Source organism: Manacus candei, unplaced genomic scaffold, assembly GCF_025592945.1.
Source record: "Manacus candei isolate 608988 ecotype Guabito, Panama unplaced genomic scaffold, ASM2559294v1 h1tg000005l, whole genome shotgun sequence".
Taxonomy (NCBI): Eukaryota; Metazoa; Chordata; class Aves; order Passeriformes; family Pipridae; genus Manacus; species Manacus candei.
This window is the reverse complement of record NW_026138053.1, coordinates 561,755-579,588: the sequence shown is the minus strand read 5'-3', so window position 1 is coordinate 579,588 and position 17,834 is coordinate 561,755. Positions and strand designations below refer to the sequence as shown.

General features: G+C 50.3%; 1 protein-coding gene across 17 annotated transcripts in view; it reads right to left on the bottom strand.

Moving 5' to 3' along the window:
• Positions 1-17,834, bottom strand: part of PTPRF (protein tyrosine phosphatase receptor type F) — a 376,048-nt gene that overhangs the window by 61,010 nt on the left and 297,204 nt on the right. For 13 of the 17 annotated variants that reach the window (XM_051796949.1, XM_051797006.1, XM_051796940.1 and 10 more), the window contains 5 exons: positions 12,931-13,200; positions 9,589-10,170; positions 8,905-9,038; positions 7,736-7,880; positions 2,529-2,834 (listed from right to left, as the gene is read on the bottom strand). In XM_051796949.1, the coding sequence (XP_051652909.1) occupies positions 2,529-2,834; positions 7,736-7,880; positions 8,905-9,038; positions 9,589-10,170; positions 12,931-13,200 (1,437 nt within the window). The remainder of the gene's footprint in view (positions 1-2,528; positions 2,835-7,735; positions 7,881-8,904; positions 9,039-9,588; positions 10,171-12,930; positions 13,201-17,834) is intronic. The other 4 variants (XM_051797042.1, XM_051797072.1, XM_051797053.1 and 1 more) reach the window with 1 other exon arrangement.

The following is a 17,834-nucleotide window of genomic DNA, read 5'->3' as shown; positions in this document are numbered from 1 at the left end:
TACAAAGAATATGGTAACCCCCTGCAGCTCAGGGTGCCCTGGAGCACAGTCAGGGGTTTTGAAGCCTTCTTTGCATCCTGCCTGACGCAATACCTCCTCTCAGACCCCTCTGTGTACATCTAAACACAGTCCAACAGCCCCAGGTAGCATGGCTGGGCGCTGAGCCTGTCCTGCAGGGAGCCCTGGTACCTGCCACCAGCCAGAGCACACACATGCTCTTCCCCTGTGACAAGGAGAGGTTAATGAGGGGGAAAAGCACCATCCTAAAACAATAACCCAGAGCTCAGTGACAGCAGTCACTGAACTCAGCCAGATAAAGGGGCCTGTGGGGATTGTGACAGCTCTGGGGACTGTATTTCATGCACGACTAGCTGAATGCTTTTTGATAATAAAATGAAAAATTACACTGCCCAGAAAATATCAATTTTCTTGCAAGGTGAGGCCCATTTAAAAATGTATTTATACCCTATTTAGTATTTGGAAAAATTACCTCCTTATTACTTTTTGCTCTCGCATTGACTGTGACAAAAATGTCAATTCTAAAAAATTAGCTTCTCAGTTGCTCCTGGAAAGCTCCTTCCGGCTGGAGCAGCTGGGAGCAGAGGTGTGCACCCCCTGCAGAGGATACCACTGCTATGCAAGTGCCTGTTAGCCAAGTGAAGGACCTGGGCTCCATCCTAGCATCTCTATTGTAGGACCCTTTCCAGTCTCCCAGTGGCCTGGGAAAATCCAGGGGTTTGGAACCTCGTATGCCCCAATTCTCAACACAGCAGGAAATCAGTATCAGATAATTATGGATGGATAGCTGACAAGCAGATGTACTGAGTATTGCTATTTCAACCAACTAAGTGGGAAGAAACAGCTACCCAGCAGGTAAGCACAGTTTTTAAGCTGCAGGGTAATTCATTATTTTTCCCAGATGTCCTTCTTAATTGTAGATAATTAAATGAAATAGTGAAAAGGAGGAACAGAGCATTTGAGCACCATGAGGCCAGCTGAAGGTATGGGAATGGAGGGGGCTGTGCTTGAACAGTTACCCCCTTCTGCCTGGAGCAGCCTATGCTGTAATACACAATTCACTTAGTGCAGTGACCTTGCACAAGCCTTAGGGCTCTCCTGCCCTGGCAAGACACCTGCCCACACACACAGCTGGGAGTCCAAGCGGAAAACAAGATCCTCCCTGAGAACCAGACAGAAGCTGTGTGTCAAGCTCTGCTGGCAAGTGAGGCCTCAATAGGACATAATACTGGGATGTTGCAGGGACACAAAAAGATGTGAATGTGAGCAGACCAGTGTTTCGAGGAACTCTTATCCTACCCCATTATGGGAAGTATGTGCTGCATCTGAGATCCAAACAGAGAAAGTTCAACTTGTTTTCGGATCACAGTTTAGCATTTCTCATTCCTTCATCATGGGTATCTACTGAGCATCAGCATGTCAGAGGGATATGAAATCACTCCTGACAGCTAAGCTGGAATGTCCAACCACAGTGCCCAAAAACTAACTGAGAGAGCTTGCTGTGACATTTCTGGGGTAACAGCTACCCCTGGGCTACAACTCTGCTGAATGAGAACTGAGGCAAACAATAAAGGCAGCAGGACACACACAGATGTGTTTGCCAGCCCAGGAATGCAGTCAGCGAGCATTCCCAGACGCCACTTCCAGAGCCATGGAGACGTGGGGGACAGTGGCAGCCCATTTAAGGAAACTGTAACATGTCTGGTTTCAATTTCCTACACTGACTGGGCAATGCAGAGATCATGCTTTCTTTGCCTGGATGCCACATCTCTTTCTTCTCCCATTAAATCTGCAGCTTTCTTGGGTCAGCATGAAGCCATGGAAGCTCCTACTGTCACCCTGAGCTCTGGCACTTTCAAAGGAATTGGCTTAAATCGTGATGACATAACTGACAGCCCTGCTAATACAAAGCAATTTCTCTTTAAAGCTGTCGTATCCAGTAAAGTGCTCTGTACGTGTGATATTCTGACTCTTGAGTGGAAGAGCAGCTTTATATAAGCTGTGGCTTGCCTGGAAGCCGGGGCAGGAAGCAGCTTTCCTGCAGTATCTACAAGTTTCAAAAGGATTTCTTTTTCCCTCTTTAGTTTGCTGGATTTCAGGTCAACAAGTAAACTCTAAGTCCCGATCTCACGATGTGTGAGAACTCCTGCTACTTTCAGTAAAAAGGAATCCACCACACGCTATAAAACCACAACAGCAAAGCACAGCAATACTTTCTTGTGTGGGCAGGAAGCAATGCTGACACCAACAGGACCCTGTGGGACCATGCTGAGACACCTGACACAGCCTGGAGGCAGATCAAGGGCCAGCAGAGCAATTCACCTAATCCACTCCAGGGCAACTAGGGAGACCCACTCCCTGGAGCACTGCTCTCGACAGCCTCCAGTCCTGCTTCAAAGGCGCTCCCAGGTCAATATCCCTGCTCCCTTTCCCCCTTTTCCAGCAACTCTGCTAGAAGAGTCCCGGTTAACCCATGGCAGAAGCTGAAGGAGCTGTTCAGGAACACCTACCATCCTCATCAGTGCGCACGAGCACGGGGATGCTCTCCGGTCCTGGCCCCACATCCGTGTGAGCCCTTACCCACACCTTGTACTCGGTCCATTTCTCCAGGTCCTTGATCTCCCAGCTGGAATGCTCCCGTCCAATGCCATCCACCACATGCTTGGTGTTGTCATCTCCTTCCACTGCCTGGTAGGCAATGGAGTACTGGGTGATGACCCCATTGCGGCTCTGGGCAGGCGGTGGCACCCAACTTACCCGGATGGTGGTGGAGCTGGTGCTTACACACTCGACTTCTTGGGGTGGGGCGGAGGGGGCTGGGGATAAATAAATGAAGTGGGGAGATGAAGGGAAATGAGTGGAAGGACAAACCAAAACGCAAAGGGAACTTTTACCCAGCCAACGGAGCACCGAACAAACACATGGACAACTGCCTGCCTTCCACACAGACTATCAAAGGGGCAATTTGTATTTGAAGGCCAGATGAACAGCATGGAGACAGAAATGCTGTTCTGCATCAGAGAACACGTCTTTCCAAAGCAGTTCTGGACGCTCACTTTACCAAACACAACACATGGCAGTAAGGGAAGGGGTGTGTGTGTGGAGTGTGAGAGAGAGAGACTGGTAGGGAGAAGAAAGATGCCTTCAGTGAAGATCTGAAGCAGATGGAAACCAGAAGAGGTAGGAAGCTGCAGAAGGCAAGAGTGGCAGAAGGGAAGATCACACACCAGATTGTAGGAAGGCTTGTGAAAACTCTCTCCTAGACAAGTGGACAAAACAGAAGAGGGTAAGGAAAGTAGGTGACTGAGGTTGGCTGCAGCTTGTCCTGGTGGGGTTTGAAATCATGACCATCAGCTGAAAGCAGCACCCTAAAACAAGTGGGTTGTTGCTACAGGCAATAATGTGGTTTTGTTACTTTGCACGTGTCCCTGGAATCTGAGGCTGACTGCCAAACTGGTTACCTGCCTCAGTAGCTTCCTAGACTATGGAATTGCACAGCAGAAGGCAAGCAAGTCTTGTCTCCTCCCAGGCAAAAAAGCACCTGCAGTTTGCATTAACTTCTAAGCCCCAGCTAACTGGCCACAGGGGGAAAAATGGGATCCAGGCAGTGGATGCTTCTCATTGGGATGAAAAGCAGTCTCTCTGTACAGCGCACAGGGGAAGAGCAGTGAAACAAATATGGGGGAGGGAAGAAAGGGATCGGGAAAGGAGAGACAACCTGGACAAAGCAAAACATCTCTAGGACACCAGCCTGGTCCGTTCCCTTCTCCAGCCTTGCAGAACTGCTGTCTGGTTGCAACAGGGCCCCTGCAGTGTGGGAGCCCTCTCACAGCAGCAGCAGCCCCCTCTCATTTGGCCTCACTGCTGAATGAGTACAAGGTATCCTGCTTTGCCACGGCAGGTGAAAGGCAGCTTCCATTCTTCACTGCACCCAGAAATCTAGAAAATTACTGAAAAAAGACTGGTGCCCTTCCCCATGCTGCAGTCCTTCAAGCCATCAGTGGATCAGAGCCAGCCTGCCCAGGGCAAAGGGACAAGCCTGCCTGCTCACCGCCTGCACAAGGGTGAACACAACCTACATCACTCCAGATGGCAGCAAGGACCTCAGGTAATTAGAGGACTCCACAATTTGTGCCTTGGCTTTGCTGTGCACAGGTTGGCAGTGGCAGAAGATCTGGGAAAGCTGAGGACAGCAGGACTTCCCAATGCCACTGGTAACCTCTGCTTGCTGGGAACAGGGCCCACGTGCTTGCAGAAGCATTTGCAGGCATGTAACTCTTAGTGCCCACTCCTGTGCTCAGAGAGCAGGGCCCATCCCTGGTGCACAGGCTGGGATGCCTGGAGAGACGAAAGATGGAGGAGAGGAGGTAGTGACAGAGCTGGAAGAGATGATGCCTGAGCAATCAGGCCGCTTCTACGGGAGCTACACTGGCGGAAAGAGAAGTCAAAGCAATGCGTGGAAGCAAACAGTTGCCTACGTGGGGGAGGCAGAGCAGGATCAGCCCTGCCATCTGGTATACTGAAAGGGAGCAGGGGTAAAAAGTGAATCCTCACACCCATTTGGTTAATCAGCAGAAAAGTGGCAGGGAAGAGAGTAGGAAGACACAGCAAAAAAGCAACACCTACAAAGAATTCATGGAGGAAATAAGGTAGACACAGGGCCTGGTGACATCCATCACACAGGACAAGTGAGACATAAGGAGCTTGGCAAGCCTTTCCTTTGCCACTGTCTGCAGACAGGCCCATCACAGCAGAGATTTGCTCTGACTGGGCCTCCACAGCTTCCCTTGGGATGCAGCAGTGAGCTCCTTCTCCAAAGGCAGCTTTGGCTGGCAGTGTGGGCAAGTCAAACGTTGGCTGTTGACTGGGTAAAAGTCACACACATGATATGCAAGGCAAAAAACTCAGAATAACATTTAAAGAAAGTAAAATAAAACTTGGTAACATGAACAGGATCAACTTAAAATGCACAGGGAGTCAAAGTATCCCTCCTGGGACCAGCAAAGAGCAGACTGGGTGGCCAGCATGCACCCACACATGCAGATGTACCCACACGCACACTGTGCAAACCTCTGCTGTCTCCAGGCTACTCACACCAGCCTCCCCCGATGGCCCACAGCAGCCCTGTGCACCCACCCAACCCACCTACTCCTTAGGCTAGGGAAAAGGCAGCCTCAAGACCCACCTTCATGTTTCAAGGGAGAACAGCACATTAATGCTGAGGCCTGATGGGCACAGAGAACTGATGCTTCTGTCTCACATCATCCCGCTTGCCCGAGGCACTGCAAACTCTGGGAAAACTCCCCCGTGCTCCTGAGGCCCTCAAAACAGCACTACTTGTACTTTTTGCAGGGTGCCCAGCAACCAAGTGAGCAGCTTAGCAGGAAAGACAGCCCAGATGACAGCTGTCTTCTCAGGAGATGAGGTCTCAGCTGTGCTGCTGGAATGGAGCAAAGGGGCACTACATCCTTCTGGTCTTCCCAGACAAGCATCCCTACCACTTTGGAGCAGGGGTGCCACAAGACAAGCAATACCCTTCTCCACCCCATTAGTGACTCATTAGTGATGATGGGCCTCCTACCTTACTCTTGACTGGTTTCTCAGGGCCAGGAATAGAGCCTGAAGACAGGGAAAGCAGGAGTCTGACTGCTCCTGCAGTTTGTGTCCCACCTGAACACATCAGTCTCCAAGACCTAGCAGACTTTCTCAGGGCAACCAGATGGAAATGTGCAGGAAGGAGACCAGTGTGAAGCTGGGAGCTATATCCTTTATAGATTAATAAGTTCTAAGGCCACAGGGGACCAATCCAACCATCTAAAACAAGGTGTTGCTAAGTGCGGAGCAAAGAACTTCTGCCTGGAAGTTGTGCACCGTGTACACTTCTGCTGAGATAAAGCAGAGTTTTCTGAAAGATCTACTTGACTTTGAGCCTCCCAAGGATCCACTTTGCCTTGGACTGTTCAGCCAGTGGTTTGTCACCCTCACTGAACAGCTCTTTTCAAGTAGGGGCCTGTAAACCAAGACCCAGGTCACTCCTTGGATCAATCTAAAAACTCTTAGGTCTTTCAATGTGAGGAAGGTTTCACTGGTCAAACCAAGGTACTCCTGTGGCTAAAAGCCAAATCTCTTCCAAGCTATGCAGATTTCTCTTATTAAACAGATGCCAGAACTGTCACCTACAGCTCCACTGGCCACTGAAGTGACAACCTTAAAACCAAATTGGTGTGAGATCCCCTGAGAGCAGACAACACATGGAGTAGGTCATGGGAAGAAGATGTCTGCCTTGATGAGTCCATGAAGCAAACGTTTCTCTTACTTGGACTGTTGTGAACCTCTGAAGGACTCATTTATGCATAGAGCTGTCTCTGATTAAGTGTTTTCAAGGATAAGAGCATCCACTGATGGAATTAATTTACATGGCAGGAGAGTTGCTTCAACCTTTGCCTATCAATACAAAAGCTATCTGAAACAGATATATGACTCCTCATATTCAGAGTTAGTTTTCAACATTCAAATATTTATAACTGCATGATCTGAAACCTTTCTCTGTTTTCATACCTGTCTATCGTGCAGCTCTAAGACACCATTAGCTCACTTAACAAAGTGGAGGAATGCCTGGGACCGGTATGTTAATGAAGCTGAGTTTTCCTCAAAGAGAAGGTCATTCTAAAAGTGAGCAGAGCTGCTCTTCCCTGCCTGAGCTCCCTTTCTAATGGCCATCTCAGGCTCCCGGCTGCTGTGCACGCTGCTGCCCTCCCTGCAGGGAAGGCTGGCTGCCTGTGCCAACTGCTCACCCCACATAGCTACTAAATCCCAGACAGACGGTGCTAACGGAAATGTCTTTTTTCCCCTCCTTTTAATGCTCTTTGCATAATGGCAAGCCCAAAAATCGTTAGTGAAAACGAGCTTATCGCAGGGCCCTTTGATAGCCCTAATCTGCTTATGTGCAGCACTTTGAGCTGCCAATCAGAGCAATGCAAACTCCCGCTCTGTGATCACACCGGGCAGAGCCAGTATGAAAGTGATATTGCCTGGGTCACCTCATTATCGAGCCTCTCTATTAACTCAGCTGCAGCTTGTTCTGGTTTCCCCCAGCACTGCAGTCCCAGAAGCAGCAGCCTCACTTGTTCACAGAGCCCCAGCAAACAGCCACTTTTCCAAACTGACTCCCCCAGCTGCCTGACAGCCACAGGCACATCTGGCCTCAGAGGATTCCTCACCTTGCCATCAATTCTATGGACCAGGGGTGCACTCCTATGTAAGCAAGGCAGCTGGAATGGGGAGTGAAGGGGTGAAAATCCAATGGCTTGGAGACAGTCACATTTAGAGCCAAACACCCATATGCTGCCTGTCCAGACAGCTTGAATGCATGGGAGTAAATTCATAGAGATGCACAAACCCACTCAAATCAATCTCTCCAAAGCAATTTCCCAGCCTGTTTCACTCCTCCATCAGTTTTTATGAATCTACCCTCAGGGCAAGACAGCATGATCAAAGGGACACGAAGGAAGAACTTACCACTTGGGTGCACCCACTCTGCCAAAGAGCCCTGATCCAAAACCCCGGGTGGCTTTCCCCATCACACCCTTTAGCAAACTGCACGCCAGCATCCCTGCAGACCCACAGGGGCAGAGGCACTGAGATACTCTGTGCCCAGCCAATGGAAACTGGACTGTTTTTGCCTTGTCTTCAGCAGTGTTGGATGGCAGACACTTACTGGATTGGGCAGTTCTGGCTTCGATTGTGGGGGTGTAAACTCCTACCCCCAGCTCTGAGCGGGCACCCAGACGGAACTTATACAATGTGTCTGGTTTGAGACCTTCCACGGCATACGAGGAGGTTGGGTCAAACTCCACCTTTTGCTGAAAAAAAAAAAGGGGGAAACAGATTATTTGGTGTAGTTGGAGAATACAGAAAAGCTGGTGCCCAGCTTCCAGTGCCGAGGGAATAGGCAGTCCCACCACCCGTTCTGCCACCACAAAAAGTCACAGCCATGCTGCCAAGCCTGCTTGCAGTCCTGCAAGACTCCAAGGCATGGAGCTTCCTAGGTGGCACACCAGGACTCTGCAGAGAAGCAGAATTCTCCAGCAGCCAGGCTACACTGCCTGGTGTTCAGACTGCACTTACTGGCCTGACAACTTTGTGGGAATTCTGGGTCTAGCTGTACAGTTCAGGCAAGGGACACAGGACACACCAGTGTGTTTTCTCCCAGCAGTGTCCTGCCTAGGAAACAGAGTAAAGCCCTTGTCCTAGGCTTTCCAGGCATCTCTAGCTGGGATCTCTAATGCACCTAAACTGAGCTGGTAAAGAATTTGTTTTGCTGACACTTCCCCTTAAGGGCACTTACTTCTGGCAGCTCTCATGGCACTATAATAGCAGGAGAAGGAGAGGACCATGGGACACTGTGACGCTGTCGTGGTACAATTCTTGCTGTGCTGCCTTGAAGCCAGCACTACTTCTGATATATTTAGAACTGGACTTCCTTTAGGGACCTGCAGTAAATGTGGAAGGGCTCTCTCTAGACCACCTTCAATCTGCTTCTTACGTGCAACCAGTCCTGGGGCTGGAGACACATATTGGAAGCCATTTCAGACTTGCCTAGAAGTCCTACTCTTTACAGGCACCAACAGTAAGCATGCCTCAGGGATGCTCTCGTGGCTTTCTGGAACCTTTCCAGTCCCAAATCAGTCACTAGCTACTTTGCTGGCATCAATAAGTTCTGTTGAGGTCACTTACACAGAAACCAGAGATTGCCATGCTCCTACCACACACCACTGAGGCACAAGAAACATGAAGAAACAGTCCTGTTACTGCTCAAGCAGCCAGCCTTCCCAAGCTGACGAATTGTGATGCCCAGCCCCAGGTGCTGCCAGGCAGGATCCTCACCTGGGTGCCATCCTCCCCTTCCCAGTACAGCAGCTCGTATTTGGTGATGCGCTCCTGAGAGGCGGGCAGCCACGTCAACAGGATGCGGGTATCAGACTCTGCTTCTGCCTGGAAGTCAGCTGGCTGGGCGGGAACTGGGGAACAAACACACGTGGTTAGGGCCAGGAGAGGGGAGAGGAGTCGCATGACTTTGCAGAGTCAGCATTTCACCCTGTAAAAGGTTTCTTTGAGAACCTCTCTTCTTCCCTCTCCCCTGTACTGTGTTCTTGGAACAACTCAGGCCACAAGCAAGCACCTCTGGGAGCCAGGCAGGTGACTGGGGGAATCGTGCTCACTTTCAGCCTCTGACTGCATCCCAGATCCTTCCTTCCACACATGCATTCAGAACCCAGAAGGGCCAAGCAGTTACACAGGTGCCGACATCCACATGCAGGACCTTGTGTCACGTTTTTAGCCACTGCATCCCAGACAAAACAGCAGGCTGTTACTTGTACAGAGATCGATACCAACTGCCCAGGACAACCTGACAGCTTAAATCTGATGGCTGTGGGGTGGAGATGCCCCACAGCCACTCTGACACGCAATCATTTGAGCACCAAGTGCAGTTGTGATGCCTGGTGCAGATCAGACGCACAGCTGAGGTGCACACACCGGGGTGGACACGGAGCCTCCCTCCATACGTACCCCCTTGCTGTGTTTTGACCTGGATGATGTCCGAGGGGGGTCCGTCGCCCACCGACGTGAAGGCCAGGACGCGGATGCTGTAGGTGGTGCCCGTGATGAGGCTGCCCACGGTGGTGAGGTGGCTGTCGTCCGTGTTGTGCTTCTGCCACATGCTCAGCGGCAGGTGCGGGTCGGTGGTGTAGTACACGCGGTACCCTCGGATCTGCCCGTTCGGCTCCTCCGGCTGCTCCCACTGGACCAGCATGGTGCTGGCACTCAGCATCCGTGCCTGGACTTTGAGGGGCGGACTTGAAGGAGCTTGCTCTCCTGTCCGGGCCTCGACCAGTTCACTGGGGGGACCCCTGCCAATGTTATTGACTGCGATGACCCGGAACTCATACTCAGAGAAGGGGCTGAGCCCACCTATGCTATAGCGGGTTGTTGCCACACCATCCACCTCCTGGAACTGACCCTCCAAGGATTTGGGCTTGTACTGGATGACATAATATGTAATGGGGTCGGAGTTGCCTGAATCCCAGGTGAGGGTCACGCTGGTAGCTGTTGTTTCAGTCACTGATGGCTCTGTTGGAGGTTTTGGCAGTGCTGCAATTGGAAGGCAGAGAGGTGTGATTTAAGTAATTCAGTCAGCTCAAATCCTGCAATGTGCATGGGGATAAAAATGGAGCTGCCACCTCCCATTAACATTCTTCTTTAAAAGGCAGAAATCATTTCATACTCTAGAACATGCATTTTTATATTACCATATATTGCTTGAAGTGGTTCTTAATGGAAGGATAAACAGAGCAATCATGTTATTAGATGTGCTTGACGCACTTACCAGCAGCAGGCTAAATAAAGGTAATTCAACGGGGATGCAGGAATGTTTCTGTCATGGGGGTTCAACTGGCAGTGGGAAGGTGCTGGCTGGGCTGGGCTGGCCCCAGAAGCCAGGTGTACAGCTGATTTACATAGGAATACAGTAAAGCAATTAGAGCACCAAAGGCAATCTAGAATTACGCTCCTGCTTCTAGAGAGAGCAGTATCTTAGGCCATAGGGAGTTCGTGGACAGTGCTGTTAGATGAGTTGATGGGGGAATGCTTTGTAAGTATTATAGTACATGCAGGAGAGATACAGCCAGAGAAATTACCAACTTTCATATCCACTATTTCACTGGATGGTGTGTCAAACTGCAACCAGACAATAAACTGTTACACAAGAACTCTGTGACACCGACATCTCTGAAGTGTTAATGAAAACAACAACTACTGCAAGCATTTCCAGATTTGCCATTTTACCAAAAGAACAAAGAAAGCGAATGAGTGCATGTGAGAGAGATTTGCAGAGTACACAAATACTTTAAGGCAATGACTGAATTAAAGTCTACAGTAAGTTTAAACCTCCTACAAACCACTCTAAAGTCATTAGTGACTTGTAATGCAGCTGTGCTTGACAAGGAACTAGGAAAAATGCTCAACCCAAATTAAGATCCTCAAGTACCTCATTCTTTGGTAAAGTCCTCAAGTTTCTAGTTTTCACATGGTTCAGCTGAGGAAGGGAGGCTCTCTAGCAGAGGACATGGCTGCTCCGAGGGCCAGAGAGGATGCCTTTTCCAAGCCTACTGCCACATGAATACTGAGGAAATCAGCAAGGGCTGAACTGGCACGAGAGGGAAGGGCACAACCAGACACCACACCACCACCCGTGGAGGACTCAGGAGGGCAAACCCATCCTGCACAATATTATGGCCTGAAGCAACACATTTCCTACAGCATCCAAGAATCCGCCAGCCTCCCTAAGGCTTTCAAGGACAGATGACACTACTCCACCCTTTCCTTTGGAGAGCCACAAGGTTGACTCTCACCAGTTTTTGGGTGTGCAGCTTCCATGTGAGGAAGGAACAGATCTAGTACTTTCAACATGCTTAGTGCAATCAGTTTTGTGTCATCTTGCTTCTCCCATCTGCCCTGCGAGCGGTCTGTGTGGCAGCAAGCACAGGAGAAGCACCACTGGGTGAAGGAGTTTGGGACAGAGCCAGTGAGATACCTGGAGTGAGGGTGCTGAAAAGGCAGACAGGGGAACAAGGAGGAAGGTAAAGGGCTAAAGGAGCTGAGTAGACTTCTCCCTGCCCTGGGGCAGCAGTGGGTATCGCATCAGCCGATGAGGCAGAGTCATTCCAGGTGCAAGGAGGTAAATGCTGGGAACCATCAGTGCAATGGTGCAGTTCCCACCTCTTCCCTTCACACCCAAACCACCTCTCCACCATATTCCTTCCTTCTGTACTCTCCTGGGTATCTACTATAACCAAGGCAATCCCTGTGCTCTGTACAAAAACAGAGGCTGGAAAAGGTACTGACTAGCAGGTGTTGTGAGTAAAGGGAACAGCGTGCAGCTAAGGTTAAAAACATCCTCTGACTAGCAAAGAGAATTTGCTGCTATCTCCAGGTCAGAGAGGGCTAACACTCAATTCTGTGATTTGTTCCAGCAGGAACTCTGTGCTAAAGCTGGCCATAGTGCAGGAGGGAGCCTGCAAGAACAGATAGACTCAAAAGATGACATATCTCTGGAAATCTGTGCTACAAATCAACTGCAAGGAGAGGAGGAAAGGGATAAATGTGGACCTGCTAGGCCCCCAAATGGGAAATGTAGGACACCTTTAGCCTCCTGTTAGGGAGCTGAGTGGGCTGCCCTATGGTCAGTAATCAGCAACAGCATCCTCTTTGGGGTAAAGCTACCAATGAAATGTTGGAAGGAAGCATCCCTTAAGGACAGTAACACACGAAAGAGAAAGGGAAAGAGCTGCAGCAGTAAGGAAAAAAAGCTGACAGATGAATATGCAACAATTTTCAAATGAACACATACAGCTCCTCCCTGCAGGGGGGGAGGATGCTCATTCTGTTGAGCTCCACGGACACTTCACATTGCTGGGATTGACCTTGTCCTACTCTTAATGCAAGAGGATGTCTCTGTGCAAACAGCCCTCTGACTGCAGACATCCACAGACCCTGCCCCAGGACAGCCCACAGTCTGCCGCTGTGCTGAGCTGATCCTGCTGATGCATGGAACAAGACAGACATTGCTGGGATAAACACAGACTCAGAGAGGTTCCCTTGTGGCTTAACAGGGACCCAGCCTGACACAAGCTTGTCTTCCGCCATGCCACTTGCAGGGAGAGGGAAAATGATCTGCAGAGCAAGTCCCGTACTTTGAGCAGCAAAAACCAAAGTTGTGGGTGGAAGGTAGAAAAGTTGCAAGGTAGAAAAGTCACAGAAGACTGCAGTCAGTTGGCTGCAGCCAAAAACACTTTGGCAAAGGGTTACAGCGTTGAAACCAAAGTAGGTGCACCACAAGGAATAATTCCTTACCTTTGACACTGATCTGGGCTGTGGCTTCGATCATGCCAAGGGAGGAGATGGCCACGCAGGTGTAGTTGGCAGACTGCATGATGTTCGTCAGCTCCAGGACATTCCTACCGACAGGCATCTCATCTTCTTTGGTCAGCTCCTCCACACCAGCCATCCACTTCACGTAGGGCATGGGAGCACCTACTGCCACACACGTGAGGTTCACGCTCCCCCCAGGCATCACCTCGTGGTTGCTCGGAGGGATAGAGAATCGAGGAGCAACACGCCGCACTGAAACAAGGAGGACACAGCTAGTAGGGTCACAGAACCAGCAGAGAGCACTCAGTTGCACTCTGGGAGTACATGAGAGGGGTTCAACCTTCTTGCCTGTCTACCCCCCAGGGCAGATAAAATGAAGTGCAAAAGCTGTTCACTACTTTGCCAAATTGCACACACTTTGCTCTCCTTCCTTTGCCACTGGCATCTTATTAGAAGAACTCATTAAGGGATGGCTCAATCCATTCCTTCCAAACATGGCCTTTTGAAATCATATTACTAACATGAAACATTCCTTCATTTAAATTACATCCCTCTAATTAGAGAGCATGCAAAATGCCGGTCACACACTCTCTCTGTGCAGGGCCCACTGAAGCTCTGCAAAACGGAATTACCTGTTCAATTTATTAGCTCTAGAGTAAAGCAGCCCATCCCCTAAACCTCATAGGGTTTGGGCAGGGGCAGCAGAAAGGGTTTCTTTTTTGAATTAGCACACGTGTGCTGCTAAATAAAATATAATTCCTTTCAAAATGTAACTCAGGTTCTACCTTGGCTCAGAAAAAATAGTCACCAGAGCTGCATGACATTGTCAGGGCCTGAAGAGATCACCTTGCTGGGCAGGAGAGAACTAATCCTGACAGATGTGAGATCATATACATTTTGACAGAAGAGAGCTGGGCTGGCAGAACCCTTCCCACCTTTGTGGCAGCTCTTTGGGAGATGTATTCCTCCTTATTGCATTGCACAGCTTCTCTTCATATCAATCCCTTGCTGGGTATTTCATTCAAGACTTATTTGTAAGCAACTCTCAGCTACAATAAACCTCTAAAGCTGCCTGCCATATGCATTCCCGTCAGGAAAATGACACTGAGAAATGAGGCCCCTTCTTCAGGGTTAGTGTTATGGGCCTATTTAAGCAAGGGTGGAGAAACAACTGTGCTCGGTAAATCTTTGTCTCCTCTGGGCAAGCTCATTTTAGTCTGTAGTTAAAAAAGGAAACTGCTTGAACGTGTCTCGCCCAGCAGCCCCGCTCTCCTCCAGCCTTCTCCCCCAGAACAGCGGCCCCGGGCAGCGGCCGGGTTCACGACTGACTGGCTCCTGAGGAGCTTCTCCCTGCCAATTATGCTCTTCCATCAGTGCACCGGGCTGGCAGAGCAGCAAAACCCCCACAGCACTGAGGGCAGGTGGAAATCGGGCAGGAGCCTGAGCAGCGCCAGCTCACAACATGCCACAGGCACAGCTGGCCCCCCGGGCGAGGGGGGTCTGGGGAGCCGTGGCTCTGCTGGCCTGGCTGCTGCCACCACGGCATCTCCGCGGACAGTAAAGCTGCTGACACCCCCTGAGCTGCAGAGGTGTCAGCTCTGCTTGCCAAGCTGACTCTCCCCAAATCAAACTTCACTAGTGCTCTCTTTGATGATTCATCCCCAAACCATCAGGCTTGCAGAAATAGACTGAACACAGAAGCCCCCACACTAGCATGTTCAACAGAGCTAAGACTTAGTGATAAATTAGACAATACTGTCAACATCGTGTGTGTACTACACATCGTCTCAGTGACAAAACAGGGCTCATTAGCTCCTTACCAGGCAGGGTAAGGATAACTTCCTTTGCATTTTTTTTTTTTGAATGTCTAAATCCAAAGTCTTGCTGTATGCTTCTTTTAATCAATTATTAAATCTCCAATCAATACCTACATGAGAAATCACCAGTGAGGTGTTACCTGACTGATGGGGCAGCGCTCCCCAAATGAGACAGAACTGAAAGTGTACTCAAATGCTACACAGTCATGAGAATACAGACTTAACCTGATGGACATGGCAATGGTTTAACATGATGGTGTGTATTTCCAACCAAAGCATCCCAGCACCATTTGTTAAGAGTTAGGTTTCATTTTCGAATGAAAATGCCGTTGAATTATTCCAGGCAGAAGCTGTTCCAATTCCGTCCCCATCAAAGGACCAAACCCACCCACCCACCCAAGCTGTATTAAAACAAAAAAAAAAACCAAATCTTGAGGATAAAGCCATAGATGTGCACAGAACACTCATGCACATGCACAAGGCAAACAGGCTGGCAGGCACCGGAGGCCACTACAAAGTCAGAGAGACAGTGGTGGAAGGGCAGGACAGGGAGAGGGAAGGTGCACAGGAACTCATTTACAGGGACACGGGAAGACAAGACACTGGAGGACACAAGGCCATGCAAAGAAGTCAGAGCCCAGCATGCAAAAACAGATTTTCACTTCCAGTCCTGTGAGACCAGAGGCAGCACAGCCCGTCACAGACTCCCCTGCACCCCACCCAGTGTCCCTGCTTTCAGGGTGCTCCTGGGGCTGTCTGAGTCCCATCAGTGCTGTGTTGCCCTTGATGTGTCCTGCAGAGGCAGTGGGTGCTGTGGCCATCTCCCCCCAGGGATGCCAGCAGCCGACTGTCATATGCTCCCCTGTGGACAGCACAGGGAAGAGGCACTTCAGAGGTGCTGGGGGCTGTCTCAGCAGCGCTCTGCAGGGCAAAGGGAAGGGCTGAGCCCCTTTGGAAGGCACTCTGCCCTGTGCCACACACAGGGGAGCAGCAGAGGTGGTTAGTGCACTCCTGTGCCTAGAGAAGGGACAGGAGAAAGGCAGGGAAAACTCTCCTGTGGATCATAGTACAAGAGTGTACAAAGGCCTCACCAGCCTCGGCACAGGACGTGCCTCCTGCACACCACAGCCAGGGAGTTGTGTGGGGCCTCAGCTCTCCAGCCTGGCAACAGAGGAGTGGTCAAAGAGGCCTCAGCCGTGCATTTCTGTGACCCAGCATGGCTGAGCTGTCCTCCCCTCGTTAGCACACCGGCAGAGCTGCCGAGATGGGCTCACTGCTCTGCACCAGAGAGCAGCAGCGCCCAAGGCACCGCAGCTGCTAAAAATGGATGGCATGTGTAGGGGTCAGCTCTCTACACGGGAGGGGGTCAGGGCAGTGCCTTTGGTAAGAGATCTGGCCCGGACGATGCCCTGGCAGGAGCACGTGCAAAGGAAGGGATGGACTCCATCGGCCTCCCATCCTCCTGGGGGATAATTGGCAGCTTCTTGTCCCAGTCAGTATGGAGGGAGAAGGGGAGGTGCTGTCAGTTAGCATTAGTGAGAGCTGGCAGAGCTCTCACAGCAGCTTGTACAGCACCATCAACACATTCCTCAGGCTCAAGCCAATGATTTAAGTCGCTTGCTTTTCTAGCCTAAGAGTCTGGTAATAATTTAAATCAGTATAACTCCTCAAAAAGCAGCATTCTCAGGATTTCTGTCCAATTTACAAGTAAAATCACATGGGCTAGCACAGTCCATGATGCTACCTTAAGTGCTCCAGAAAATTTTGTTGTTCTTCATTTACTGCAGCAATGAAATTTCCCTCTTTATTACAATTTTCTCGACATGAATTTGCATTTTTTTTTAATCTTCTTTTTGGATAAAGATCAGAAGAAGGAGGTTTTGAGGTTTTGCAAGAACAGCACAGGGAAAATTGCTGTGAATATTAAAATGATTTCAATGGACAATAGTATAATTCAGAGGTTTAGTTAAACCAGCAGACTGTCAAAAATGAGATTCATTATCATTCATCCCAAGAATAGGCATTGTAAGGGCTCTGTGCTGCTCCACTATTCAGCACACCTCCCCGTTGAGAGCATTCCCTGGGAAGTGAAGCGAAACCCTGGACCAGTGAGCAGTGAGTGCAGTGCAACCTGGGCCCTTGCCCTGGATATCACAGGACAGGGAGAAAAGACAGTGTGGAGACTGGTTCCCCACTCGCTGGGGGGACTGCAGGGAGGAAGGAGGGGAGCAGGCAACACAAGAGCCACAACGGTTGAGAAATGTTAAAAATTCAGCATGCATTAACATGCACATTCCTTGCCTTGAGAGCAAAGAGCATCAATCGATTGCCTGGCTCCTTTCAGCATGGGAGTGGCTGTTTCCTAACGTCTCAGGTTCCCTCTGAGGGTGACGTTACCCCCTCGGAGAACCAGGGACCCCCCCTCCCTGCTGCTGTCAGCAAGAGCCCTAGGCTCTGAGCTCAGGGCTCTCAGGCTGGTGCTGTTAGTCCCTCTCATGTGCTGAGACACTGCTGGCATCCATCGAGGCCCTGCTGGAAACACAGCAGTGCCAGGAGGACTGCCCATGCTTTCAAAACCGTGCAGTGCTGCTAGGGAAGGGGAAACCAAATTGCTGTTTCCTGCTGGCTGTCCTGGCCACAGTACAGCTGAGCAAATGACAATGCTCACACCCCTCCCTCTAGCTTGCAGAGATCCAGACATCTCTATTTGCCTGCTCCCATTTTTTTGGTTTCCTTCCTACCATGCCTACCTGGCACCCAACTCCAGGCGTCATCTTTCCCCTTCCTGGCACCCCATGGCAGGCTCCCTGTGCACTGCCCCATGGTGATGGACAGTTGTGCCTGTGCTCTACACACTTCTCTGCTCCTCTCTGAGGCAATCCCAGATGCTCTGGTCCTGCATTTCTGTCCTGACATCCTCTCCCCTTCGCTCCTCCTCTGCATGAGGGATGAGCAGCCTGAAGTCCTGTTTGGTCTGAAGGAGAACTAGGACTGCCTGGGCTGCTGCTCCTCCTAGTCCCAGCACAGCCAAGGCAAGTTTGGGGGGCTCTGCTCTAACCCCCCAACTGA